Genomic DNA, 27,288 nt, shown 5'->3' on the forward strand with positions numbered 1-27,288 from the left:
TAATGTTAGTATTATAAAATGTCTTCATTTTCTTATGTGCTGCTTAGAAAGGTCATCCATATTTCAGGATTATAAATACAATCTACTCTTGTTTCCTTCTTATATTCTTTTGGGTTTTTCTTTCCTTTTTTTTAATACTTACATCTTTGATCTAGCTAGAATATTTTTTGGTATAAGAAGTGAGGTAGGTCGGGTGTGGTGGCTCAAGCCTGTAATCCCAGCACTTTGGGAGGTCGAGGCGGGTGGATCATGAGGTCAAGATATCGAGACCATCCTGGTCAACATGGTGAAACCCCGTCTCTACTAAAAATACCAAAAAAATTAGCTGGGCATGGTGGCACATGCCTGTAATCCCAGCTACTCAGGAGGCTGAGGCAGGAGAATTGCCTGAGCCCAGGAGGCGGAGGTTGCGGTGAGCTGAGATCGCGCCATTGTACTCCAGCCTGGGTAACAAGAGCGAAACTCCGTCTCAAAACAAACAAACAAACAAACACACACACACACACACAAAAAGAAGTGAGGTAGGAGTTCAGCTTTTTTTTCCCCCCCCCACAGAGAGCTATCTAAATTATCCCAATATTAGAATATCCCAATTGACTAATTAATCTTTCTCCCATTCATTTAAAATTTTACCCAAATTTGTGTAGAGGTATATTTGTTTTGGACCCTTTTTTCCATGTATCTATTTTTCCCTTAAGTTCCAAACTGTTTTGTTATTATCTTCCTTTTGCCTTTTAATATTCTGCATGTTCCATTAGATCATTAGATACCTACCTCTGTCATTACAGTTCTCTCTCTCTCTCTCTCTCTCTTTCTCTCTGGTTATTTCTACATGGTTGCTCCTCCAGATAAACTCTAGTATCATTTGTTCAAGTTCTAAAAATATGTATGCATACATACACACGTACGTACGTATCTATAAATGTTGGTGTTTAAATCAGAAAGGCATGAATTTGCAGCTTATTTTAGGGAGTTCTGACATCTTTACTATGTTGAGTATTCCTATACCAGGAAGCAATATGCTTTCTATTTTTAACTTTCTTTTCTTTTTTTTTTTTTTTTTTTAGGTTCCTGGGAGTTTTAACATTTTCTTCCTATAGTCTGGCACATTTACGTTTAGTCTTAGATATAGTATCTATTATGTTTCTATTAACATTGTGATTTTTTCCCCATCATAAAAGTGTATCAAACTATTTCATGTATAAAGAAAAGCAGTCACCTATTTTTGTTAATTAATTAATTTGTGGTCAGTCACTTAATAGATTCTCCTTATGTTTCTACCAGTTTTTCAATTGATACTCTGGGTTTTCTAGGCACACAATCACATTACCTCCCATCAGTGCTAACATTGCCTTTTTCCTGCCAATATTCACAGTGTTTTTTTCTTTCTCTCGTCTAATTTATATTAATTAGTATTTCCAAAACAATGCTAAATAAGTGTGGTAACCCTAAACATGTTAAACTTGTTCCTGATTTAAACTAAAACTAAATGCTTAATCGATAAACATGATGTTGGCTTTTTGGTTGGAAGTTATTTATATAAATGTATATTTATGCTTATTTCACACACACACACACACACACACACACACACACACACACACACATATATTTGTAATGCAAGAATCTATCCTTGACATCTATTTCTGTGCTACCTTGGTTACTTTTTAAAAACAAAAATTGCATGTTGTATTGTACAGGTGCCTTTCAGCATTTATTAAGATATGAACACAGCTTCTCTTCTTTGAGCAACCAATGATGGGAAGAGATTTCCTAACGTTGAACTAATCTTGTACTCCCTAGATAAATATATTTGGCAGCCTACTCTTCTTTTCTTTTGCTGCTGAATTCTATGTGCTAACATTTTATTTAGGATTTTGCATGGCTATTCACATGGGAGATTAGTCTATAATTTTTTTCTTTCTTATCTTTTGTATCAAGTTTTCCTTTCTTTCTGTCTCGATTTATTTGGTGCCATCCTTTTCATTTCAAGACAGCAATGCCATAACAGCTACTCAAAAGTAATTTGAAGTGTTCATCTTCCTCTATGCTCTAAAAAGTTTAAGTATACCAGAGTAATTTGTTTTTGAAGTTTTGAAAGAATTCAACTGTGAAACTCTGGGTCCAGTGCTTTGGGGGAAGATGGCTTTTTCCCTCCATTCTTCAATTTCATTCAGAGTTCTTGGTCTGTACCAGTACTTTATATTTACCTTGAAGACTTTCACTTTATCCACATTTTCACATTTTTTGCCTTAGAGTTTTGCAAACTACTCCTTAATGATTCTGCTGAATCTGTGGCTATTTCTCTCATTTTCATTTCTACTTTTACGTAGTTCTGTGTGATCACATTTTGTCTCAGTTAAACCAACAAGTGGTATATCTATTATTTTGTTTGTTTGTTTATTCAAAGAATTGACTCTAGAATTTGTTAGCCCTATAATGTTCCACCTTGTCTGTTTCCTTGTGCTCCCCTTAGGTTTATTTTGTTGTGGTGATGGTGGTGGGTTTTAAGCATCTATTTTTGCTAGCCTCTTTGAACTGAATATTTCATTGTCACCGTTGTCACCTGGTGATGTGGATATTTAAGGCTGTGGGTTTTAATCTGCACATAGCTTTAGCTATATCTCTTTTATTTTGAACCATAGGGCTTTCATTATATAGACATTCTGCAACTTTAATCTTGCTGTTTTTATGATCTAAGAGCCATAAAAGGAAGCATGGGAGAACTTTTAACTTATCAGATAATGTTTATTCTATTTTTGTTATCGTGTTATGTCCAGTTTCACTGCTTCACAATTAGAAAATACCTAAGTGCTATTTCTGCCTTTTAAGATGTTCTTAATGCTTAATAGATGGTCAAGGTTTATAATTCTTCAGTGAGCAACTAAAAAAAAAGTGTGTAATGAGGTTATAGAATCTGATAGACCTATAGAATTAACTCTATTAACTGTATTTTTCAAATCCTCTGTGAATCTCTATTTATTTTTTGGTCAGCATGACGCTGATTTACTTGGGCTGACAGAAATGAATTGAGTCTCCTGCTGCTGGGCGTTTCTAGCAATCTCCCTCGGAATTCCCTGGGGCTTGTTTTATGAGTCTTAATGCTATGCTATTTGGTGCATGAAGATTTATGACAGTTATATTCTGACCAACACTTGTATCCTTTCTCATTATAAAGCATCTCAGCTTTTGTTTTGTTTAACAATTTCTGACTTTAAAAACAAAAACAACAAAACAATGAAATCCTAGTCTAGGACTAAAATTGTGATCCCAGCTTTCTTTCTGTTAGCATTTACCTGTACAGCTTCTTTCCTTTTACTTTTAAACCTCTCTAGGTTGTTTTCTTCAGTAATTGTCTTATGTAGAGAACATATAGATGTGTTTGGGTCTTTTACTTTTTTTTGAGATGGAGTTTTGCCCTTGTTGCCCAGGCTAGACTGCAATGGCGTGATCTTGGCTAACTGCAACCTCCACCTCCTGGGTTCAAGCAATTCTCCTGCCTCAGCCTCCCGAGTAGCTGGGATTACAGGCATGCGCCACCACGCCTGGCTAATTTTGTATTTTTAGTAGAGACCAGGTTTCACCATGTTGGTCAGGCTGCAGGCTGGTCTCCAACTCCTGACCTCAGGTGATCCGCCCACCTCGGCCTCCCAAAGTGCTGGGATTATAGGCATGAGCCACCGTGCCTGGCCAGGTTTGGGTTTTTGATCCAACATGGAAACCTTCTTCTTTCAGTAGGAAAGTCTATCACACATATTTATTGACGTAACAGATAACTTTAGTCATAAGCCAGTCATTTCATTATACATTATGTTTTCTGCAGGAAATCTGTAAACCTGTAGAGTCCCTCCAATTAAATGCAAAATTTTGCCTACATATACATCTATTCTTGAAGAAGGAAAGCCCACCGCTTTATCAGATTCTAAATGGGGACAGCAACCTTAAGAGGTTAAGAGCCACTGCCTTAAGTCTTCACGTGACACACCACCAGTTCCTCCTGTTGCTCTCCTAGTGGTAGGACCCCTGGCCTTCTTGGAGTCTCCTGGAATCTTCCTCCTAACCCATCTGCTTTGCCACTGGGTTGTAATTTCACCGAGGGCAAAAAGTTTCTAGCAAACCCTGGACTCCTCTAAATAATAGCTCATTGGAAATACTTCGGTTTGCAGAGAAAATTCAAGACTCATGAGCCATCCGAGTGATTCTGCAGAGGTGGGCTCACTTTTGCTTACTTACCCACAGGTTCTGTAACTGAATACGATAAAGCTTTCCTCGTCGGTCCTTTCTATGAAGGTCACACACGTGTGCTTCTCCCAGTGTCTCATGGCCTGCTTAAAAATGGCCCTCTGGCTCCCTGAAACAACAGGGCAAGCACTCAACTTCAATGATGGGTCCATACTTGCCTTAGATGCTTTTTTTTTTTGAGACTAAGTCTCCCTCTTATCCCCCAGGCTGGAGAGCACGACATAACATATCAAATCATCATGTTGTATACCTCGAATATATACAATTTTTGTCAATTAAATATTTTCAAATATATATATATATATAAAAAGTTTGTTCTGGTGACCCAGAATAGAAATATTCCAGAATTTCCAGGAATCAGGATTTCCCTTGCTAAAAACACAACATAACTTTACTGAGTTGCCAAAACCTAGAGAGTAGGAGTCTGTAGATTAAAAGGGAGGGTAAAAAATAGATCTTCCTGGGCTTCCCAAATTTTCCTTTGTATTGAAAGTATTTTTTAAACTTTTACAAAACCTTATCCAGGTTATTCAACTTGGAAACTGCAGGCTTTTGAAGTAGGGGGCAGTCAACTCCAGCTCACCAGCACTGTACTTCACCCCCTCATTTTCTTTCAGACCTGTAGGAGGGTGTACCCGTGCCTTCTAAAATTTTGATTTGCATATACATCTGTGTACTTTTGCATGGGGTTTCAGTGTCTTGTGGGGAATTCTTGAGCCTAATTTTTCTTCCAGGCCTTTGAAAATAGGCGAACTTCATACCTTCTCTGAACCTGTCTTTGTATTTCCTTGAGTGGAAATTTGCTGAATAATAAAACTCCAGGCTGACAGTAACATATAGTCAGTCAGTTCTTTTCAAAATCTATCAATCTGAGAGAAGGAAGACTGTTTAAAGAAGCAAAGAGAAGGATCTAGAAAAAAATACTTGTCTGGGAAATACGAAGAATGGCGGGAGCTGGAGGTTGAAGTTCTACGGGGCCCTCATTGCGAAACAAAACAAAAATTACAAACAAAGTCAAACAGCTGACATCACTTGGATCTTTGTCCCCTTCAAATCTCATTTTGACATATAATCCCCAGTGTTGGAGGTGGGCCTGGTGGGAGGTGTTTGGGTCATTGGGGTGGGTCCCTCAAGAAGGGCTTAGCGCCATCCCCTTGGTGACTGAGCTCTCACTCTGAGTTCATGTGAGATTTGGTTGTTTAAAAGCGTGTGGCACCTCCCCCACCTCTCTCTTGCTCCCTCCTGCCATGCGATGTTCTGGCTCCCGGTTGCCTTCCAGCATGATTGCAAGCTTCCTGAGGCCTCACCACGAACAGATGCTGCTTCTGAGACAGCCTGCAGGACCATGAGCCAAAATAAAATTCTTTTCCTTATAAACTACCCAGCGTCAGGTATTCCTTGAGGGCAACACAAATGAATGAGCACAACAGCACTGGGGGAGGCTCCTATCACCATCTAGAGGATGTGGGTATGGTATCATATTGTTGTTCCCAAAACATTCACACAGAATAAAGAATAACAACTGGGCATGGTGATTCATGCCTGTAATCCTAGCACTTTCAAAGGCTGAGGCAGGTGGATTGCATAAGCTCAGGAGTTTGAGACCAGGCTGGGCAACATGGTGAAACCTGTCTCTACAGACAATTAAGAAAAACAGATTAGCTGGGCATGGTGGCACACGCCTGTAGTCTCAGCTACTCAGGAGGCTGAGGTGAGAGGATCATTGAGCCTGGAAGGTTGAGGCTGCAGAGAGCTGCGATTATGCCACTGCACTCCCGCCTGGGCAAGAGTGAGACCCTGTCTCAAAACAAGAAAGAAAGAAAAGACAACAGCAACAAAAATAGGATAACTTAGCTGTCCATTTTTGTTTTCTGACACCCTGACATTTTTGGTTCAAATTGTTTACAGCTCAATCACTCAAAAAATAGCAATCCTACTAATTACATAATAACATGAAATACTTGTGTCAACAAAATTCTTATATGTAAAATAGTTCATTTTGATGAAAGTAATATAAATCTTTGGTCAGAACAGCACACCAGATCTGAAAGAACACAGGATCCCAACGAGGAAAAGTTCGTAGCTGTTTATCATTTTTTTTTTCTTTAGGCCCACGTCTTTCTCCGCTCTGAGAACAGACCTCTTCGAGGGCAGGATGAAATCTTAGTCATCTTTTTCCACCAGTCCCTCAAGAAGCACCTGGCACCAGGACGCCACGGGTTCATGCTGCAGGAGCAGGAGGGAACTGCGGGAATTCGGGAATTCTGCTGCCCTGCTGCTGAGGTCCTCACACTTCCCCAACTGACTCATCGGCGGTTCTCAGTGGCTTCGGCAAATACTCAGGGAATGTGACTTCAGCAGCCACCTCTCAGAGTAGAGGTCACAGAGCCACAGGGAGGGGAAGGACTTGTAAGTGGCACTGAGAGCCTGGAAAGTCTCTCGCTGTGACTTGTCCTGCCAGCATTCCACTGACACTGGCCGCAGGTATGCAGTGGGCACATTTGCTACCTGCCTGAGATGTGCCAGGCCCTGGTCTAGGTGTTGGAGACACTGAAGTGGAAATGAGACAGAAAAAAGACTGCTGCTCCCACAGAGCTTAGGCAGAGACAAAAATAAGTGTAACAGAAATAGAAGTAAAGTGAGTTCAGGTCATGGTTAAGTACTGTGAAGGTTATAAAGCAGGGTCTGGGACAGGGAGGCACTGGCGGTGGAGAGAGCGAAAGGCCTTCCTGTGATGTGTCGCTTGACATAAGACTCAAGTGAGAAGAAGAAGACAGCCATGCAAAGACCTGGGGAAACGGCATCCAAGGCAAGTTCAGGTGCGAGTGCGCAGGGGCCTGTGAGGTGGGCATGTCCGGGGATGGGCACATGGCCGGTGAGGCCAGAGCACAGAGATGAAGGATGGGAGAGGGGAAGAGAGGGTCAAAGACAGGCGAGGGATGGTGGGTATTCGAGGAAGGGCCTTCATTCTAGTGGCAATGGGAAGCCAGGAATGATTCACATATTTTAAAGATAATATGAATATCAGATAATTACTAATTACTGTGTGCCAGGCACTACTCTAAGCACTTTATCTATAGTAATCCACTTAATTCTCTAAACAAGCAGAGGGGTAGAAGAGAGTATCACCCCCATTTACAGAAGAGGGAACTAAGGCACAGAGAGACCAATTAATTTCCCCAGGGCATTTTGCTGGCAAGTGCTGGAGCTGAGATTTGGACCCAGGGAGTCGAGCCACGTCTACTGATCCCTTTGGTCACGGGGTGGAACAATGCTTGTGGGCAGTGGTGGGGACCTCGGAGTCCAGGACACTCATCCAGGCAGAGGACAGGCAAGCCAACCATGTGCAGTTGCTCATGGACTTTCTTTATGCGGAGGGCTTGTCCTCAGTCATCCTGCAAACCCTGCTTGTCCTACAAGGTCCTTCCAGGTCACTCCCCACGTGAAGCATCGGGAGCAAGGTACCAACTTTGAGGACACAGTCCCAACAGAGACTGCAATTTCCCTAGGACTGGTGGGCCAGGCCTTGCCGGCACAAGGCGGACACCATCTGTAGGCCTGCTGTGGTCTCGGACATCAGCTCCATCCCACCCAGGTCCTTCCGGGAAGGACTCTCTCCACCCAGGGAGACAAAGCACCCTGCCCCAAAGTAGGCCTTGTCTGCGGCTACTGACCAGTAAAGTTCCCTCCAATGACGTAGGGGATGACTCCTCCAGGCCATATCCTCTCTGTTCTTGAGGTTGTGGCTCTGCGGACCCTTGGGGAGACAGTCTCGGCTGCGGCATGCAAGGTCCCAAGGCTGTGCGGGAGAGTGGAATTCTCCGGGCCATCTGCAAGACAGTCGGGTTACTATTGACTTTGCCCTTTGATTCCTCCTGTGAATTATGGCTAAGGTTTTATTATCCACAAATCCAAAAGGGGCATGTTAAAACATGCTCTAAAGGGACGATTTCATCAGTTCAGGATCTGGAAACCCCGGGTGGTAGTTTTCCAGATGGGGGAAGAGTACTTGTAGTAAACGTCCCGGGCTATGATGGGAGTGGTTTGGCTTGTCTGAGGCCTTGAGAGAGGTCACATGGGGCCACAGAATCAAATGGGCCGGGATAACTCACAGCTTTTTCGGTGGGGCTGAGCTTAGGGTGTGCTTTCTGCGCAGAGCTGCAAGCATTTGAGGAACGAACTGGGTCAGTCCCTTGCCTTGATCTAATACGGTCAGTGTTGCAAATTTTGAAATAATTCGGCCAGTACAGCAAGGAAAGTGGACCAGTCTGTGCCACTTGAAAAATTCTTTATAAGAAAAATCCTGGGAAAAGCAGAACCTCATAAAACTCCGAACCCTTGGCACCTGGACACTTAGGACAGGAACGTGGGAAACACAAGGAGGGTTGATGGAAGGTTCTGGGTCCACGCATTGGGCCCCCTCAATGGCAGAGGTAGGTGAGTGGAGTAGAACACAGCCACCGGTCACTGAGCCCGCATGCATTTCGTTCGCCAGTCAGATAGTTGAAGGTTTTGTTTTCAGTCAGCTTGCTTAGAATCCCTCATTATTCTCACTTGGAGCATTTTCTCTCTAGTTTTTATACTTTTTCCCCTAAAAACTAGGCTTCGGTTTTGCCAACTCTTTTTTAAAATTTTTATTTATTTATTTTTTTAAGATGGAGTCTCACTCTGTCACTCAGGCTGCAGTGGCAGAATTTCGGCTCACTGCAACCTCCGCCACCTGGGTTCCAGCAATTCTCCTCCCTCAGCCTTCCAAGTAGCTGATATTACAGGCGTGTGCAACCAAGCCCGGCTAATTTTTGTATTTTGGTAGAGATTGGGTTTCACCATGTTGGCCAGGCTGGTCTCAAACTCCTGATCTCAAGTGATCCGCCCACCTAGGCCTCCCAAAGTGCTGGAATTACTGGCATGAGTCACTGCGCCTGGCCGATTCTTTTCATTTTTCTTTATTACATTAATGTTATTTACTTTATTACTTCCTTCCATCTTCATTTGTTTTATCTTGACATTTCTTTCCTCGTTTCTTTTCTCTCTTTTTAAAAGACAAATTGAGATAGAATTTACATGCCATATTTACCCTTTTAAAGAATCCCATTCAGTGGTTTTCAGTATTTTAACAAAGTTGTGGAACCACCACCATTATCTAATTCTACAATATTTTCTTCACTCCAAAGAGAAACTTTGTACCCATTAACAGTCACTCCCCATTTCTCCCTTCCCTGAGTCCTTGGCAACCAGTAATCGACTTGGTTCCTATGAATTTGCCTATTCTGGACATTTCCTAGAGATTGAATCACACCACACGTGGCCTTTTGTGTCTAGCTTCTTTCACTTGGCATGTTTTCAAGGATCACCTATGTTGTAATATGAATCAGTTCTACATTTTACAGCTGAGTAATATTCTCTTGTATGCACATACCACATGTTGTTTATCTGTTCTTCAGTTGGTGGATATTTAGGTTATTTCCACTTTTTGGCTGTTAGGAATAATGCTTCTATGAACATTCACGTACACATTTTTGTGGACATAGTTTTTTCATTTCTCTTGGGTATATGTCTAGTGGTGGAATCGCTGGGTCATATAGTAATTCTGTGTTGAATCGTTTGAGAAACTACCAGACGCTTTTTTCAAAACAATGGCACCATTTTACATTCCCACCAGCAATGCACCAGTTTCCATCCAGTATCTCCACATCCTCAACACCTGTGATTGTCAATCTTTTTAATTGTAGTCATCCTAATGGTATGAAGCAGCATTTCATTTTGGTTTTGATTTTCATTTCCCCAATGACTAATGATGTTGAACCTCTCTTCCAGGTACTTGGTGGTCATTTGTATATCTTCTTCAGAGAAATATCTATTCAATTATTTATTCATTTCTTAATTGGGTTGTTTTATTGTTGTGTTATAATTAGTCTTCATATATTCTGAATACAGGCTCTTGTCAAATATATAATTTCCAAATATTTCTTCCATTCTGTAAGTTGTCTTTTCACATTTATGATAATGCCCTTGAAGCACAAACGTTAAGTCCAATTTATCTATGATCTTCTTTTGTTACTTGTGCTTTTGTTGTCTAAGAAACCATAGATTTATACCTATGTTTTATTCTAAGAGTTCTATAGTTTTAGCTCTTACATCCAGATCTTTGATCCATTTTTAGTTAATTTTTGTATATGTTGTGAGGTAGGGTTCCGACTTCACTCTTTGGTATGTGAACATCTAGCTGTCCTAGGACCATTTGTAGAAAAGACTAGTTTTTCTCCATGGAATTGTCTTGGCACTCCTGTCCAAAGTCAATTGGCTATCCTTTTCTAGCTTCTTGTTGAATACGTGGCACATTAATTTTATATCTTTCCTATAAATATTAACATTTTCAAGGCTAAATTTCTCTCTGACATTTTCTTTTCCTGCATCTCACATTTTGAAATGTACATTTTCAATGTTAGATATTGATATATTCTTTAAGTTTCATTTAGACTTTCTTCTTTGATCTCTGAATTATTTCAAAGTATGGGTTTTAATTTCTAAACATTTGTCTCTGTGTGTGTTACTGATTTCTAACACTGCACTGTGTTCTAATAATCTATTCTTCATGGCAGGGGTCAGCCATTTTTCTATAAAAAGCCATATAGTAAATATTTTAAGCTTTGTGGGTCATATATTCTTTGTTACAACTACTTAACTCTATCATTGCAGTGTGAAAGCAGTCATAGATAATGTCAATAAATGGACATAGCTGTGTGCCAGTAAAACTTTATTTGCAAAAACAGCAGGTTGGATTTGGTCTACTGATCACAGATGGCTGGCCCTTGCTCTGAAGTATCGATTCTTTGGTATTTAGGCCTTCTTTGTAAGCTAATACAAGATTGATTTTTATAAATGTTCCACATGTTCTTATAATAATGTGTGATGTCTAATTGAGGGGTTTCATATGTTGTTCAAATATTCTACTTACAAAAATTTTTGGCTTCTTAATGTATCAGTTACTAAGAAAAGTGCTTTAAGCAAAACCTCCAGAGCTAAGATTATAAACTGTCATTTTCTCTGTCCTTAATTTTTGCTCTAGATTGTTCAAGGCCATGTTAGTTAAGTAATACAAATTTACAATTGTTAAATATTCCAGATAATTTTTTTCTTTTATCATTAATGATCCTTTTTATAATAATAACATTCATTCATAATGGTTGTTTTGATAATCAACCATTTATATCAAATGGTTGATATAAATATTGCTACACACACACACATACATGTGTGTGTGTGTGTGTGTGTGTGTGTATATATATATATATATATATATTTTTTTTTTTTTTTTTTTTTTTTTTTTTTTTCCTGAGGCAGGGTCTGGCTCTGTCACCCAGACTGGAATGCAGTGGCACAATCTCAGCTCACTGCAACCTCTGCCTCCTGGGTTCAAGCCATCCTCTCACCTCACTCTCCCAAGTAGCTAGAGCCACAGGCATGTACTAGGCCCAGCTGATTTTTATATTTTTTTGTAGAGATATGGTTTTATCATTCATGTTGCCCAGGCTGTCTTGAACTCCTGAGCTCAAGCATTCTGCCCATCTTGGCCTCCCAAAATGCTGGGATTACAGGCATGTACCACTGCGCCTGGCCTGCTATACATTATATTATTTTGGTTAGTGTTTGCCTCATATAGCTGTTTTCTATCCATTTCCTTTTCTTTTTTTTTTTTTTTTTTTTTGAGACGGAGTTTTGCTCTTGTTACCCAGGCTGGAGTGCAATGGCGCGATCTCGGCTCACCGCAGCCTCCGCCTCCTGGGTTCAGGCAATTCTCCTGCCTCAGCCTCCTGAGTACCTGGGATTATAGGCACGCACCACCATGCCTAGGTAATTTTTTTTTGTATTTTTAGTAGAGACGGGGTTTCACCATGTTGACCAGGTTGGTCTCGATCTCTCGACCTCGTGATCCACCTGCCTTGGACTCCCAAAGTGCTGGGATTACAGGCTTGAGCCACAGCGCCCGGCCTCCATTTCCTTTTCTGAGACAGAGTTTTGTTCTTATTGCCCAGGCTGGAGTGCAGTGGCATGATCTCAGTTCACTGCAACCTCCACCTCCCAGGTTCAAGTGATTCTCCTGCCTCAGCCTCCCAAGTAGCTGGGATTACAGGTGCCCACCACCATGTCTGGCTAATTTTTTTGTATTTTAGTAGAGATGGGGTTTCACTCCGTTGGCCAGGCTGGTCTCAAACTCCTGACCTCAGGCGATCCACCCACCTCAGCTTCCCAAAGTCCTGGGATTACAAGTGTAAACCACCATGCCCAGCCTCTATCCATTTTCAGGTTTTTGTATAATTACTTTTTTGGCAAGTCATTGAACGAGTGTTATTCTCCAAGTTAATTATATTTCCCACAACAAACAATACAACAAGCTTTTCAATTATCATAATATTGAGGTTCAATATTATCTTTTGTTGGTATGTAAAATAGCTTCTTGTAAATTGAAATTTTTATTGAGATGATTGTAGATTCACATGCAATTGTAATAAATAATACAAAGATTTCATGCACCTTCCTTTCAGAGATTTCATTTCCTCTAATGGTAACATTTTGTAAAACTACAGTATAATAACACAGCTAGGATATGGGCATTGATACAAGCCACTGATGTCACTCAGATATCTCCAGCATTACTTGTACTCATTTGTGTATGTGTGTAAGATAATTTTATCACACTTACAGTTTTGTGTATCCACCACCACATTTATGATACCGAACAGTTTCAGCACTATAAGTATCATTCGTGTTGTTAGTTTATAACAATATCTACCTCCCTTTCCCCTTTCCTACATCCATTCCAAAATTCTGGCAACCACCACTCTGCTTCCATTTCTAAAATTCTGTCATTTGATGAATGTCATATAAATAGAATCATACAGCATATGATAGGGATACTAATTATGCTCTTCCCATTCAGCATAATTCCCTGGTGATTCATCTAAGTTGTTGCCTGCATAAATAGTTTATTTTTATTGCTGAGTAGTAGTCCATGGTATGGAAGTACCACAGTTTGTTTATCCATTCACCTGTTGAAGGATATCTGGATTGTTTCCTGCTATTACAAATAAAGCCATTATGAATATTCATGTACAGATTTTTGTGTAAAGATAAGTTTTCATTTTTCTGGGATAAATATCCAAGAGTGGAATTCCTGGGTCATATAGTAATTGGGTCTATTTCTGCGTTCTCTATTCCATTGGTCTACATGTTTATCACTCTGCCAATGCCATGCCATCTTGATTACTGTAGTATAGAGTAAGCCATATATGGGATAGAGTGATTAGTCCCCTTCATTCTTCTTTTTCATGGTTGTTTTAGTTATCTTTCCATATAAATTTTAGAATAAGCTTGTCTATGCCTGTGAAAAATGAAAATAAAAAACCATGTTGAGATAGAAATGGCATTATTGTATTAAACCTATAGATCAATCTGGAGAGAACTGGCACTTTTTACTATATGAGTCTTCCAATCCAGAGATGCAGCATGTCTCTCCATTTATTTAGGTCTGTCTTCATTTTTTTTTTTTAATCAGCATTGTTTAATTTTCATCACACAAATTCTGTACAAATTTTGTTAACTGTATATCCAAGTATTTTGTCTTCTTTGGAGTGACTGTGTATATGGCATTATGTTGGTTTCTGCATGTTCATTGTTAGAATACAGAAAGGTGAGCCATTTTTGTGTGCTGGCCTTGTATTCTGAAATTTTATTGAACTAATTGATTGGTTCTAGGAAGTTTTGGGGCTTTTTTTTTTTTCTTTCTTAATAGATTTCTTAGGATCTTCTATGTAGACAGATATGTCATTTGCAAATAGGAGCCATTTTATTTTTTCCTTTCCAACTTGTCTTTTGTTTATTTTTCATGCTTCACTGCAGTGTCTCAAACTTCCAGAACTATGCTGAATGAGAGTGTAAGAGCAGGCTGGGCACAGTGTCTCAGGCCTGTAATCCCAACGCTTTGGGAGGCTGAGGTGGGCGGATCATGAGGTCAGGAGATCGAGACCATCCTGGCTAACATGGTGAATCCCCATCTCTACTAAAAATACAAAAATTAGCTAGGTGTGGTGGCGCATACCTGTAATCCTAGCTACTCAGGAGGATGAGGCAGGAGAATCTCTTGAACCCGAGAGGCAGAGGTTGCAGTGAGCCAAGACTGTGCCACTGCACTCCAGCCTGGGCAATACTGCTAGACTCCATCTCAAAAACAAAAAAAAATTATGAGAGCAGACATCCTTGCCTTGTTCTTGATCTTGGGAGAAGGAATTTGGTCTTTCAACCATTAAGTATAATGCAAGCTGTAGGTCTTTTTCTAGATACTCTGTATCAAGTTAAGATAATTCCTCTCTATTCCTAATTTGCTAAATTTTTATTGTGAATAGGTGTTAGACTTTTGTTAAATGCTTTTTCTGCAGCAGTTTGATGTGATCACAGGATTCTTCTTTATTAGCCTGTTGATGTAGTGGGTTATATAGATTGATTTTCAAATGATGAATCATCCTTGTATTCCTGGAATAAATCCCACTGGGTTATGCTGTATAATTCTTTTTTATATATTGTTGGATTTCATTTGCTATTTTGTAAAGGGTTTCTACATGTAAGTTTAATTAGGTTTTAGGGGTATCTCTTATAAGCAGCAAACAGCTAGTTTTTTTCCTTACTGTTCAACCTGAGAATCTCTCTTCTAACAGGTGAATTACATTTATTTTATAACTGATATACCTAGACTTATTTCCTTCCTTTTGTTTTATGCTTTCTTTTTTCTTTTGTCTTCTTTCCTTCTTTTATTCTCTTTTCCTGCTTTCTATTAGATTAAGAAATTTTTCTATATTTACTTTTTATTTCCATTATATGCTTTCTATTCTTTAATATCGTCTTTCATGTTTAACATTCATATGTGACTTTTTAAAGTATAAAGAATTAGTGAACTAAAAAGACAGATCAGAAGAAACCAGAAACCACAGTCTTGTTCTAAGAAATACAGGGCTTTTAAAATATTTTAAATTTTAAAAACACTCTCCATTTTTCATGTTATTATTTGCTTGTTTTCAAGCCCCTAAATTAGTCACCATTATCAATGGCTTATTTGTGTGTTTGTTTGCAATACAGATTGATACCTGCCTTCATAGCCACCCATTTCCTTGCTCACTTCTATTTCTTACATCTCATTTCTCCCTCCTAGAAATGCTTTTGAGTCTTGCTCTGTTGCCCAGGCTGGAGTGCAGTGGTGCAATCTCAGCTCACTGCAACCTCTGCCTCCCATGTTCAAGAGATTCTCCTGCCTTAGCCTCCTGAGAGCTAGGATTATAGACATCCGCCACCATGCCCAGCTAATTTTTATGTTTTTAGTAGAGATGGGGTTTCACCATGTTGGCCAGCCCGGTCTCAAGTGATCCTCCCGCCTCGGCCTCCGAAAGTACTGAGATTACAGGTTTCCAAAGCTTTTCAAAACACTTTCACTCCTGCACTAAAACTTGCCTTGGTCTTTTCCACTCTGCCTTATTCCCCTTGGCTAAATTCTCTCCTCCGAAGAGGAAAGAATCGAATTGCTACAGATCAGTACAGATTTGCTGCTGCTATCATCGCCAGCATCTGAGGCTTCCTTCTGTGAGTTATGTTCCTTATTCTCTTCTGCTCATGGCCATTCACCTTTCTTTCCTTTGAACTCAACTCTGTATTTTTCATTTGGGGTGGGAAAAAGGTAACGGTTTTTCTGTGTTCCTCTGCTTGTATAAGGGTTTCCTACTCATCTAGTTGGTCACATTTCTGGACCCAGAAAGATGGTATGTAATACATTGTTAAACCTGAAAATGACTGTTTTACCGCTAGAATTTCTAGAACAGAAGTCATACACTTGCAGGGTTGGCATAAACCCAACCCACAGATGTGTTTTTGTTTGGCTTGGACACTTTTGGCCCACACTATGTTTTTTTAAAAATCTCACTGTAGGAGCCAACTTTTAAAAATCAAGGGATTTCACATAAGAATCCAGCTTTTCTAGTTTTTCTTTAAAAACGGAAAGATTTGGCAACAGCAGGCCCATCTTCCATCATAGCGCAACCCACTGGAGTTTAGGAGCACCTGCTGCTCCCCACAGTCAGAGCACATGTTCTGTTTGCTGGAATCTCTCTCCCCCTTCACAGTGTCCTGTTCAGCCTACTTCACCTTTTAGAGGACCTGCCTGCCCTCTACAGAAGCTATTCTTATTTACTATTCTAGCCCTAAACTACCGATTACATCAAGACGTCAAATGTGAATTGTTCTGGTAGACTGGAAGCTCCATGAGGGCAAGCGCTGTTACCAACTTGTTCTCCACTTTATTCTCCGCACCCTGCACAGTGTCTGGCTGGTGGTGAGCATTCAATATTTTTTATATTTTGAATGAATTAATTAAAGAAGGGATAAGCTATTCTAAAAATAAACATTGGAACAGTCCAAACAACTCTGTGGCAGAAATCTCTCCAAAATGTTGGCAACACTGAAGCCCTTCATGTTTACATCCTGAGAATCATCCAGTCCTAAGTAATCACAGGCAGCAATGTAGCAAGTGGAAGTTTGTTACTCATTTCCCATATGGTTTTCAACAAGTCTCTTAATTTTCCTTTGTTGCCAACTCTCCTTTGGAGAATGGTCAAAAATACTTTTCGATTCAAGGGAATAACACTAAGATATCCCATGTCTCGCTGACAAGCTGTGCTGTATATACATGTGACCTGGTATTGTAAGGGTCGGTTTTACACAGAGTCAGCATGGGAAAATCTTAAATGCACCTGGAAAGAAGCTAGGGTGTAATTTCCAGAGATGGGTTACTGAATGACAGCTTCCCCTTCGGTCCAGTGAGAAATTTAATTTGCTAAGGACTCAACACAGGAAGCATTTGCCGATTAAAAATATGTCTAAACAGATGTTCTGCTTAGCTTGGAAGAAGGATCTTAATGCAACTGTCATTATTGGATTTTCTTGGATTACTACTATCTGGAATTGGAGTCCAAATAGAAGGATGTAATTATTTATTATGGCCAAGAGTCCTGCATTTGAAGAGGAGCTCAGGGCGTCTGACAGGATTTAACACGCTGGGGGCAGGGTGGAGGGGGGATAAAGGCCATTTAAATTCTCTGGCTCCGGGAGCGAGCCCTATCCTCTCCGAAAGAGCAAAGCGGTTGTTGCTTTTCAATCTTCTATTTCCAGCTGAAGGCACAACCATGTCATAAACAGAACCAGGCCTGAGCCAGCCTCCTCCAGTGAGGAACTGCAATTTGTAGATTAGGCAACTGGTCATTCCCACACTGGAAGTAAACACATTGACCGCCCAGCCATTTGCATAACCCTCACCCCAAAGGTGATGGGTGAATTTGCACCTCACCTGCAGTAGTCTTGAAAGGCAGAAGGCCCCTTAATAAAGGGGAGACTAGAACATTCTGCACAGTGGTTCTCAAGCCCGGCTGCACATCAGAATCAACCGGGGAGCTTTTAAAAAATTCTGGTGTCTGCCTCCCTGCTCTGAGATTGAGAATCAATTGGCCTTAGAGAGTAGAGTCAAGGCACCTGCAGTTTCTAAAGCTCCCCAGGTGATTACAAAGCTCAGTGAAGTTTGGGAACCACTGATACAACCCAAAGGTTAAGATCAAGGGGTTTGGGGTCAGGGGGACTTAAGCTCAAGATAAATGCTGCCATTTGCTGCCTATGTGGCTTTGGACAAATCACTTCCCCTTTGGAGCTTCACTTCCTGCTGCAGGACGGTGGTGACCCAGGTAATGAATGTCAAATGCCTGCAGTGAGTAAGGGCTCAGTGTGAGCTGCCACAATGGCTATGAAAGTCTGCATTTGAGACAGGCTCAAAAGGAGGGCCTGAAGTTCGTGGGGCTCAGTTGTTACACCCAAGTAAACTAACATAAGTGATGTTAGGAATTCCAGCATTGAGCACTGTTTTGCATCCAATTTTGGGGGATGCCTGTCCTTTGGTTCAACCAGATTCCATTATTATGTGCTTTCACACAAAGCCCTTAGGAAAAGTTACTGAAAGTGAAAGGTCCATTCTCGTTCATGAATATGGTTCTGGAAATCAGGCTCTATCAAAACAGTCACAGCTTCATTCCCGGAGCAGTTGCACACTCCATTTCATTAATCCCATTATCAGCCCTGAAATGCATGCTGAGCTCTCATCTCCAGAGAAGGGAGAGCCTTCTGACCAAAAGGTCTGTGTGGGGTGGGGGAGGGATGCTGAGTGAGCATTTCAGCCATTTCCCCCTCCCCAGAGCTAGAGGCACAAATCCCCACCGTCAGGGCTGAGGGGAGCCACATAATGCCAGGAAATAAACCTGCTGCCGAAACTGGGCGCTTCCTTCAGATCCTTTCTACTGCCTGGGAGGTCTCTTTTCCTGGGGGTGGTGGAAGGGGGACAAGTTGTGATGAAAGGGAACCTGAGATTGACACAATGTGTCTTATCTTTCATTCGAATAAAAGCAAGAGGTATTCAGGGCTGGGCAGACAGCATCCTGAGAAATGGGATGGGAAGGATGGAGGGACTGGCTAGAACAGCCTGCCCTCGCCTCACTTGGAGATCTCGTTCCTCCTCAAAACTGCCCCAGATGCTTAAAGACATGTTTGTCTGCTGCCGTAATGCGGAGTGGAGGGACTGGCCTAGGCTGCACATTCCTTCTCCTCTTCGAACAAACCAGGGTCATTTGGAGGATCCCAGACCGGGGGAGTGCTATCATCACCCTCCCTGAAAAGCCCAAGATCTTTTGCTGCAGTGTGGGTGCTGTGCACAACCCCACCAGCGGCAGAACTTTAATGGGCCACAGCAGCCTTATTCCTTCCTGTCCTCTGTAATGTGTTTCTCTGCAGCTGTTGCACAGCTGTGGAATCCCAGTCCAGAGGTAGATGATGCACTTTCAGTGCTGGATAATATAATTCCTGGAGGTGAAGGTGGGGAGAAGGAAATGGAAGAGCTACATTCCTTGAGCCTCTTTTAAGTTCCAGACACCTGGCTCTGTGTTTTACATAAATATTATTTCTAATTCCCTCTAAACTTCATACAACGAGTTAAATAACTTATCCAAAGACATAGCCACTCCGTGGCTGAGCTGGGATTCAAACCCAAGTGTGTCTGTCCAAGTTTATAGCTGGGTCATTTTACACCCAACAAACTAGTAAATATCAAAAACTCTGACAATCTCTATTGCTAGGGAGCAGAGGCAAGGGGGAAAGGGGGTAGATAGTCTCCAAATATGGCCACAAGTCCCCTTATCCCTGTGAGGTCATGCCACTTCTCCCATGAAGGAGTAGAATCTATTAATCTCTCCTTGAATCTGGCCTGGTCTTCTGACTTGTTTTGTTAATAGAATGGATTAGAAGTAGCATTCTTGAAGATTTGAGTCCAGGCCTTAAATGGACTGGCGGCTTCCGCTCCCTCCCTCTGGGAAGCCAATCACCATGCTATGAAAAGTTTCTGATTAAACAACTGAATGGTGACAGTCTGCAGGGAGAGCAGGGCCACGAGGAGGTAAACTGGGGCACCAGAGGTGTAGCTAAAGTTTTTGGGACTTTCCAGCCCAGTCCACCTGCTAGATAAATGCAATCAAGTGAGTGACTCCAGATGCCATCAGACAAAGAACCACCCCACTGAGCCCAGTCAACCCCCAGAATCATGAAAATGACAAATCATTGCTTGAAGTCACTAAGGTTGGAGATGGTCTTTATGCAACAATAAATCACATAAATAAGGAAGAAAAGAATGACTGTGGCATCTTTGTCACTGCAGTGTGATGGCAAACCCTGCTGGACTCATTCACACATGCTCCATTTTTACCACTAAGTGCTGGCTATTTGTGGCCAAGTGAAGCACCATTGAATTTAACAGATGTCTGGGGAGCCCAAAAATTTGTAAGTAAAAATACCCTTAAATAAGCAAAGCAGAAAAACATGGATCTGAAAGCAAGCCCTGCACATAGTCCAAACTACAAGCTGTATAGCTAAGAAACAAATGCAGATTTGTCAAATGGGTGACTAAAGACTATACCTCTCTCTAAAAGAAATCAAACTGAGGCTGGGCACGGTAATCTGCCCAGTGGCAGAGGTAAAGAATCTGCCTCTCTCTAAAAGAAATCGAACGGAGGCTCATGCCTGTAATCCCAGCACTTTGGGAGGCTGAGGCAGGCAGATCACCTGAGGTCAGGAGTTGGAGACCAGTCTGACCAACATGGAGAAACCCCATCTCTACTAAAAATACAAAATTAGCCAGGTCATGTAGTGTATGCCTGTAATCCCAGCTACTCAGGAGGCGGAGGCAGGAGAATCACTTGAACCCGGGAGGCAGAAGTTGCAGTGAGCTGAGATGATGCCATTGCACTCCAGTCTGGGCAACAAGAATGAAACTCCGTCTTAATAAAAGGAAGTTGAACTGAAGAGGAGGATCAGAAACCCAATAGGAAAATGGGCACAAGATAGAAAGAGGCAAATCCCACTGACAAATATAGGAAAAAATGTCCAAAGTCACCAGCAGTCAGAGGAGTACAAATTAAACATGAATAAGCCACAGCTTACTTGTTAAAAACACTAATAGAGTTCTCCCTACTGCTAGTAAGAATATGGGATAAGGAGTACATTTATCAGTTGCTATGGAAATGTGAATTGTTACACCTTTTGAAACACAAGCTAGCAACATCTATTACAAACATACTAAATATGTAAGGGTATATGTTCAGAAACGTTTACTGCAGGCATTGTTCATGATGGCAAAAGGTTGAAGTGAACTGAATGCTAATTGACAAGGAAACCACTGAATAAATTATGATCCATCCAGACCAGGACTAGCTTCATTTAAGTTATAACAAGTGCCTTGGAGGGGTTTTGCCCATGAGGTATTGATGACAAAAGCATGACGCAGAAAAAATGTGTCTCAAATATGATCCTATTTTTTGAATCAGGGACAAAGCCTGTATCTGTATTTATTTTAGATGTGTACTTATATATGTATATCTCTGTATATATATCAATGTATGTGCAGGCAGAAAAATATGAAGACTGTATATGAAGTCACTAGCATGCATTATTACCTGGGAAAGTGTAGAGGGGTGACATCTGGAAAAAAGAACCCTAAAGGAGGCAGCCACACTAAAGGGAAAAGAAGAAGAATATAACACTTTTAGAGGTCAGGCACAGTGGCTCACACCTATAATCCCAGCACTTTGGGAGGCTGATGTGGGCGGATCACAGGTCAGGAGTTCGAGATTAGCCTGGCCAGCACAGTGAAACCCCATCTCTACTAGAAAAAATACAAAAAATTAGCCAGGCATGGTGGCGCGCACCTGTAATCCCAGCTACTCCGGAGGCTGAGATAGGAAAACTGCTTGAATCCCAGAAGTGGAGGTTGCAGTGAGTCTGAGATCATGCCACTGCACTCCGGCCTAGGCAACACAGTGAAACTCTGTAAAAAAAAAAAAAAAAAAAAAAAAAAAAATATATATATATATATATATATATATATATATATATATGGCACTTTTGGCCAGTCGAGGTGGCTCACACCTGTAATCCCAGCGCTTTGGTAGGCTGAGGCAGGTGGATCACGAGGTTAAGAGATCAAGACCATCCTGGCCAACATGGTGAAACCCCGTCTCTACTAAAAATACAAAATATTAGCTGGGCATGGTGGTGCATGCCTGTAATCCTAGCTACTCGGGAGGCTGAGGCAGGAAAATCTCTTGAACCCAGAGGGTGGAGGTTGCAGTGAGCTCAGATTGCGCCACTGCACTCCAGCCTGGCAACAGAGCAAGACTCTGTCTCAAAAAAAAAAAAAAAGTATATAGTACTTTTAAATGTATGATGATGTCACATTTATACATTTGTGTAAAATTACATATATGTAGGTATATATGTAAAAAATATATAAAATAGCATGAAAGCTGAAACACAAAATAAATAATGATTTCTATTTCATTGCTACATAGTCATCCCTGAGACATAAGATTCTGGCATTTAAAAATTATTCCTTTTGCTTTGCTGTTACGTTTGTGTAAAAGAAATACCACTGCTGACTGTGAATCATGATTCCTGCAAGATGCAGGCCAGACAGAAGTCCAGCAGCCCCTTTCCTCCAGCACCACTTCTGAACAGGAAAAGCTTCTCCAAAATAGGAGATGTGTCCAGTAGTCACCGACCTAGAAACTCTTCAACAACCAGCAGACTACACTCGGGTCTGACCATCTGTGTGTAGACAGGCAGTGGTGGTGCTTCCGGGCAGGCTCTGGGCCCCCTGCTCACAGCCAACCAGCATCTCACCTGCTTCCCACTTAGTAGCCCATGGGGTCTCTAGTCTACACCAGCCCCACAATCTCCACTCCAGTTTTATTTTTCTTCTTCACTTCCCTCACCCATTCATTCTCTCACACTTAGTTCCCAAAGCCACATTGTCTGCCCCTCCAAGGTCTTCAGGGGCTTCTGCTTATGAGCCATGCGCAAGGGAGAAAAGTCCAGCCAAGAGATCAGAGTTTATCTGAGAGCCATACTGTTCCTGACCACCAAATGCTGCCCTTCCGTCCCTTTTGCCGGCAGCAAGCCAGCCCGGCTCACGTCCACAGACTTTAGTGCTTCTAGTCCCTTTCAGGCACAGAGATACAAAAAGATTCCGTAAGAGCTATCGAAGTCCAGGTACTGGGGAAGGGAGAGGGAGTGACTGCTGAATGAGTACAGAGCCTGCTTTGGGGGTGAAAAAGTTCTGGAACTCAATAAGGCTGGTGGTTATACAGCATTGTGAATGTACTTAATGCCACTAAAGGGGAAGCTTTAAAATGGTAAGTCCTATGTTACATAGATTTTCCCACAACTGAAAGAAATCAAGGTTCCCAAAGACCTGGTGAGGGCTCACATTACCCTTTCCAGCTGCCTTGGTGCCAGTGTCCGTGGCTGTGGCGTTTGGGCTGCTCGCAGATGCCTCCTCTTCAAGCCCGCCTAGAAGAATGGAGAAGAAAGGGCCATGAGGATACATCAGCCTTCTCTGCATCAGCACCAAGGGATGAGGGAGCAAACCTGGTCACCTGGGGATGATCAGGATCCGCAAGACTCGTTCCACAAATCAACTGAGCTCCCACCACATGCCCCACACTGTTCTAGATGTGAGGGCGAAAACAAACCTGCTTTATATGTATATATATATATATATATATATATATATATATATATATATAACCACACATAATTCACAGATTGATAAAAGGATGACTCTCCTGGATCAGCTCAAGGGCACCCAGAATCAAATTTACAGTTACCAGGCAACCCCAAATCAGCTTCCTCACCCCCCACATCCATAAGAAAGGCCAAATGCAAACAGGATCCTCTCTGGGCCTGGAGTCTGCCTGGTGCAGAATGCAGGGAGATGTGCCCAGCGCTGCTCAATACTCGATGTGTCTGGCGACAGCTGCCTTTCTTACCCTGTGCACTCTCTTGGCGTTCGGATTTCCTCTGTGGTTTGAGTCTCCCTGCAGGAACTACTGTGTTGATCTTATAAATTAGACTCCATAGACACTGTGTCCACCAAGGACAGTGATGCTTGTATGTGTTTGTTAGTAGCCATCATTTATAAACTGTGTTAACAGTTGTCTCTGCCAGGAATGTGGCCAATCGCCAAATATTTGTTTGACCTACTATGTGCCCAGTGCAGTTTCAGGCACTGTGGATCCAGCAGTGAACCAGGCAGGTGAGTTCCTGCTCTCAAGAGATCATTCTAAATGGAAAGCTGGACCATAAACCGCAGGTAAGTAAATTAATGAATAAGATCATTGCAGGTTTAGAAAATGCTCTGAAGAAGATCAAATCCAGTGTGTGATAGAACACGATGGGAAGAGCTGCTTATCTGGTGGTTGGAGAGGGTCATTTAGGAGATGGGATGACCGTGAGATCTGAAAGGCAGGAAGGATCTGGCCATGTGGAGATCCTGGCTAGAGCATCCTCTGCAGGGGAAGGATCCAGAAGGAGCTTGGATGGGGACTGAGCTTGTCACAAGAGGGACAGCCACGGTGCGCAAGTGGGAACAGGGCCAGAGAGGGAGGCAGGCCCACAGGGCCTTGCCAGCCAGACTGTGCTGTGTCTTGTGACTTTATTCTCTCTGTCACGGGAACCCTGCAGAGGGTTTAAAGCAAGAGAGGAATGTGTGTTTTATTTGTGTTTTGCCAAGATCGCCCTGGGGCACAGGCAGACAAAAGCAGAAGCCGGATGAACAGTTAGGAGCCTTGCAAGGGTCCCGGTGAGGCAGGGTGGTGGTGTGGATCCGACACTGCAGTGGAGGTGCTGGGACCTGTCATGTTAGGGAACAGTCAGAGGCAGAGCTCCCAGGTAGGGCTGGTGGATTCGATCTGAGGAAGGAGAGAGACCACCAATGCCGCCTGCCCTTGGGATTTGAGTAACTAGGTGGGTAGTGACACCAGGGAGCAGATTTGAGGACAAAGACTATGTCCAGGAGAGACTATTACACACACAAACCACATCAAAGCAGCCGAAGGACAATCTATTTTTAAACAAACAAAAATATTCCTTGCATCTATTAAGAAACTTGCAGCTTACAAGTCAATTTCCCAGTCTCCCCTTTAACCCTGATTAGAACACTTTACGTGTAACCCCATTTTCCAGAGGAGAGAACTGAGGCACAAAATGGTTAGTTCCAGGTTGGCCAGGCCATCAGGGAAGCTGAGGGCTCAGGACGCAGTCTCCTGGTGAGACACCCGGAGGTCTTCCCTGTCCCCACAGATAAAGGCTTCCGGCACTGCTCAACCAAGGCTCACAAGGCACCATGGCCCCAATCCCTGGGCCTGGATGACCCTGGAGACAGCCACGTGGTCCTGCTCCCAACTCCCCACACGCAGACCACCTCTTTCCCTCTCTGTGACCGTGACATGGGCAGTGGCTGCAGCTGCTGGGTCTCCTGTAGAAAGGGTCTTGCTACAGCCAGGCGAAGATGGGAGGCTCCGTGCCTGCATCCTGTTCGTTCCGTTGCCTCCTGGCCAACCCGGAATCCACTCACACACTCCCTGCAGCTGCCGGGTGTTTGCTGCCAGCTCCCAGCCCTCTGGGTATTCGTCCAGTTGCGGCGATATCATTTCCTCTCGGGCTAAAGGTCAGGGGAAATCCTGATGGTATGAAATCGCTCAGCAGCAGAGGAATGTACCACCTGTGGTGTGGAGGCGAGCTGAGGCCAAGGCTCTGAGTCTAGCTCAGCCTCACTCAGCTGTGCAACTGCTGCGAGGAACGCGGGTGTTAGTATTTTTCATCTGTCAAATGGGCTATTGTGAGGACCAAATGAGGTAATGGGTTTGCTTAGGCATTTGTTCATTTAACAAATATTTATCCAACACCTGCTACAGGCCAGACGCTGTTTCTGCTGCTTGGGATACAATGCAGAAGAAACTGTACCCTGACCTCATGGAAATTATATTCAGATGAAGGATAGAGGAAAAAATGACAAATAGAGAACCAGACATTTAGGTCTGGAGGGTATAGACGGCTATCTGGAGAGAAGCATTTCGAACTATGGGAACAGCAAGTGCAAAGGCCCTGGGGTGGGAGTGTGCTTGGAGTGGGGAGGTGGGTACAGCTGGAATGAATGAGTGAGGAGGAGAGAAGATGAAGAGGTGAGCAGGCAGTGGAGAGGCTGGAGGATCTGCTCAGGTGGGACCTTGCAGGCCATTCAGGATTTTGGCTTTTATTCTGAGTGAACTAGACGGGAACTAGAGGACATGAAAGGGCTTTGCAACTGCACTGGGTTGGTACATGACAGGGATTATACGTAGTGAACAGGAGTGGGGAGACCAGGTGCTCCCAGTGATGGAGCAGGGAAAGAATTAGTGTTTACTAGGTCCCAATTATGGAGCAAACCACATGCTAAAAACAGTGCTGAGTGCTTTTCCTCCCCTTCAGTTTTAGATTTGCAGTCTCACGAAGACCAGTAACAAAAGGACCATGAACAGATGAGGAAAGAAGGCTCTAAGAGGTGAAATGGCTTGCTTGTCTTTAGGACGCAGGGATAGTAAAGGTGATGACCTGAGGTGGATCCCGTCTGACCCCCCCAAGCCTGTGCTCCTTTTCCTCAGCTTCAGTCACAGAAAGAACAAGAGCAGTGCCTGGTAGAGGCGGCTGATTCCCAGGGGATACAGGGCATTGTCCATCCGGGAGGTCTGTAAGAGGACCCGTGAAGTCACGGGCCTAGCTCAGCTTGAGATAAGGTTGGAGCCGTGGCAGTTAAGAATATACAGCCCTTCAGCCCGGCGTTGTGGCTCATGCCTGTAATCCCAGCACTTTGGGAGGCCAAGGCAGGTGGATCATTTGAGGTCAAGAGTTGGACACCAGCCTGGCCAACATGGTGAAAACACGTGTCTACTAAAAATGCAAAAAGTAGCTGAGCGTGGTAGCCTGCCTATAATCCCAGCTGCTCAGGAGGCTGAGCTAGGAGAATGGCTTGAACCAGAGAGGCGGAGATTGCAAGATCGGCCTGGATAACAGAGTGAGACTACTTCAAAAAAAAAGAATATACAGCCCTTCTCTGTCCTTATCAACAAGAGATGGAAGAGTTTGTCTTTTATCTCAGAAAGGCAGCAAATCTCATGCTTCCAGCACCGTCTACCAGGGACCTACCTGGAGTTAATGTGGTTTGGCCACTCTCCTGATGAAAACACTTCCATGGCTCCCCACTGCCCTTGGGATGGATTCCACCTGCTAACACCACTGATGAGGTCTTTAGTGATATGGCCCTGCCAGCCTCCTCCACCTGGTGCCTCAAGCCTCCTCTCCTACTTCCTCCACTGCCACTCTGTGCTCAGCTGCATTAAGAGTACCTTGGCTTTCTATTTTCCTCTTATTGCACACCTTCCTCAACCACACTCACCTTTTCATCTGGCCAAACCCTACTGGTCCTTCAAGTCTCCACTTCCTCTGAGCATCTGCCCCTCTGCTCCTCTTGGGGTAAAAGCCTTTCTCTCTGTTCCCCACAGCTCCCTGGCCTTATTCCCCATCTCTCCACAAGGTACTGGGATCCAT

General features: G+C 42.8%; 1 protein-coding gene across 1 annotated transcript in view; it reads right to left on the bottom strand.

The window, feature by feature from the left end:
• Nucleotides 1-27,288, bottom strand: part of TLL2 (tolloid like 2) — a 150,118-nt gene that overhangs the window by 59,396 nt on the left and 63,434 nt on the right. The window contains exons 3-5 of the mRNA XM_003922346.3: nt 23,137-23,214; nt 7,917-8,072; nt 4,234-4,351 (exon numbers count right to left, since the gene is read on the bottom strand). Coding sequence (XP_003922395.1) covers nt 4,234-4,351; nt 7,917-8,072; nt 23,137-23,214 — 352 coding nt within the window. The remainder of the gene's footprint in view (nt 1-4,233; nt 4,352-7,916; nt 8,073-23,136; nt 23,215-27,288) is intronic.

The sequence above is a fragment of the Saimiri boliviensis genome, chromosome 12, assembly GCF_048565385.1.
Source record: "Saimiri boliviensis isolate mSaiBol1 chromosome 12, mSaiBol1.pri, whole genome shotgun sequence".
Classification (NCBI taxonomy): Eukaryota; Metazoa; Chordata; class Mammalia; order Primates; family Cebidae; genus Saimiri; species Saimiri boliviensis.